Consider the following 2,511-nt stretch of genomic DNA (forward strand, 5'->3'; position numbering starts at 1 on the left):
TAGTACAGCGGATGCCAAGATTTACAACTCGTCCAAGAGAAGGGTACACGTCAGGTATATCCAACTATCACAACGAAACAATTAAGGACTAATAAGTATCTATTTAACCACATCGACCATGTTTAGATATCACGTTAACGAATTGGTTCATCGAACCGAAAGCCTTTTTTTGTCGTTTTTAGCAGGCGTACTTTAATATGTTTCCAATTGATTATCAGGTGATAATCAGGTTACAATCACTGAAATAAATTCGTGGGGAAGTAAAATTACCCACTTTAATATTGGTTGTCGCACGGTTGAGCCCCACTTTAAGTTTAATAGGGAGAGTAAGGATGGCGCAGTGGTGAGAGCGCTTGCATCCCTACGCCAATATGGCCCGGGTTCAATTCCGGGACTCTGCGTCATATGTGGGTTGAGTTTGTTTTTGGGTCTCGTCCTTGCTCCGAGAGTTTTTTGTCCGGGTACTCGGGTTTTCCCCTCTCCTCAAAAACCAACACTTTTAAATTCCAATTCGATCTGGAAAGTGTCCCCAATTAGTGCTCCGCGCTAAGTATATTGACACTTAAAAAATATATTTTTTTATTTGATATCGACGTCTCATTATTATGGAAAGTCTTTTTCATTCGACCAACACCCTTAAAATTCAACGCACTCGTAAGAATAAAACACATCATTACGATTGTTTAAGGGCGACCCACAACCGTTTCTTCACCTGAAGTTTGTAGCCAGAAGGTTGATAGGCACCTTGATACGAAATGACAAATGCGTCTCCGGACGATAAAGAGACTTTTTTTCCATCACAAGCTATAAACCATGAAGCCTGAAAATTTATGCTACAGCCTTCTGGCAACGTAGACAGATACATCCGCGCGTCGCTTCTTAGAAGGTGTAGAGGTTGGTTTGAGGTCTCGTTTAAAAAGAGCGTCCTCTGAGAGCAGCCTATCAAAAGAGAAACACGTTATTGTTGTCGCTAAATCTGAAAAGAAAAAGACAGAAGTGGTTCATGACGACATCTAAATCTCCGCTGTGCCTGTCACGAATCGAAACCTTCCTACCCATGCCCCAGTGGCAAAGAGAAAGTTGACCCCCCCCCCCCCCCCACCACCACCACCACCACCAAAAGCCTAGCTGTGAAACCAAAGTTTCCGACCGAAGTTAGCATTATACCGTGACTCGCAATTGGTTGCCAGTTTCTCTCCTTCAACTCAAGCTAGACAAGTTAAACCGGAAAACCTTCGAAAATCGTTCGATAACGTGAGAAGTTGATCTTCAGCTTTTGGACGAAAACTGAATGTCGTTTTAAAACTTACGCTTACAATCTTCGGGTACACCCCCTGCAATCTTTACGTAAGCTTCGGTAATGTACAGAAGTCTTCGTGTGGACTTTGCGACTTTTCGGAAACTTTTTAAGTAAAGTAAAGTACGTATCAATGTTTTCGTATTGTAATCATTACGGTGCAGTAATAAATTATAAATTTGAAGAACAATTAACAAGGCCGTTAGCAAAGTTGACCTTCATTCAGCCTCTTAGCCTTTTAATTGTCAATTATCTAGCTACCTTATCCATCTATCTGAATAGGAGAAAAGTGGGGGCTTACCTAAATGGCTCCTTGTAACTTTATTTTCAAGGCATGTCCAACGGTTATTGTAAATCGAAAATGTTCCTGTTTTTCCGGGACAATAACAACGACAAGCTTGAGAATCTTTCTTGGCATTGTATGTAGCACAGTAGTCCGTTTTGCCACATTTTGATGGCGGAACCGTGAAAATATCCTTCGAGCTTTCCCGCTCAATAATGATCCTTTTCTCCGCTGAACAAAAATCGGTGCTCGATAACAACCAAACCACAATTAGGAATCTACGAAGCATGACATTCATTTCTGACAATCTTCTCCCGCAACTTTTTCGTTTTCAGTACTTTCCAGTCCAGGCAGCTTGCTGGTGTCTCCTCAGTTTATACAGTGGAAGAAAAGTTTACAAATAAAAGATGAAGCGTTGCACTTGCAAGCCAGCCACTAGCTCGGGTTACATTACAAGGAAATAAAGCCTTGCTCGTAAGCTACTAATCAGGACGTACGTTTGCTCCTCAAAGTAATACCACCTTTGGCGCTTCAGCTTCCAAGTGATATTATGCCTTGTTCAACGCTATATTTATCGGCAAATAGCAACATTTATAGATTATTATGCTGACTATGTTGACGTCATTAAGTAAACAATTCTTTAGCGCCGTTAATTACAATATTGCAGCAAAGAAGAGGATCGACTGCTTTCAATCACACTTTATCATTACGAGTGTTTGAACGAATTGCTATGACATCCTAAATTGTGGACATTGAAACGAAGTCATCGATCTTTTCCCATAACAGGCCGTAGTGCAAGTTAATGTTTTTTTCAAGTGAAAATTTTTTATAAGTATCACAGCTGTAATATAGCATTCGACGGAAAAGCTCTAATATCACTCGATGATAAAGTACTTAGCACTTGAATTTCAGTGGGTAAATGACTTTCTTG

General features: G+C 40.5%; 1 protein-coding gene across 1 annotated transcript in view; it reads right to left on the reverse strand.

Annotated features, from left to right (window-relative positions):
* Positions 1-2,127, reverse strand: part of LOC146451068 (uncharacterized) — a 6,869-nt gene extending 4,742 nt beyond the window's left edge. Inside the window, exons 1-3 of the mRNA XM_085099630.1 lie at positions 1,599-2,127; positions 713-939; positions 1-64 (exon numbers count right to left, since the gene is read on the reverse strand). The exon at positions 1-64 is cut by the window's left edge and continues 63 nt beyond it. Of these exons, the coding sequence (XP_084955756.1) occupies positions 1-64; positions 713-939; positions 1,599-1,878 (571 nt within the window). The 5' untranslated portion in view covers positions 1,879-2,127. The remainder of the gene's footprint in view (positions 65-712; positions 940-1,598) is intronic.
* Positions 2,128-2,511: the final 384 nt, after the last annotated feature.

This window comes from Pavona decussata, unplaced genomic scaffold, assembly GCF_977016875.1.
Source record: "Pavona decussata unplaced genomic scaffold, jaPavDecu1.1 SCAFFOLD_403, whole genome shotgun sequence".
NCBI lineage: Eukaryota > Metazoa > Cnidaria > Anthozoa > Scleractinia > Agariciidae > Pavona > Pavona decussata.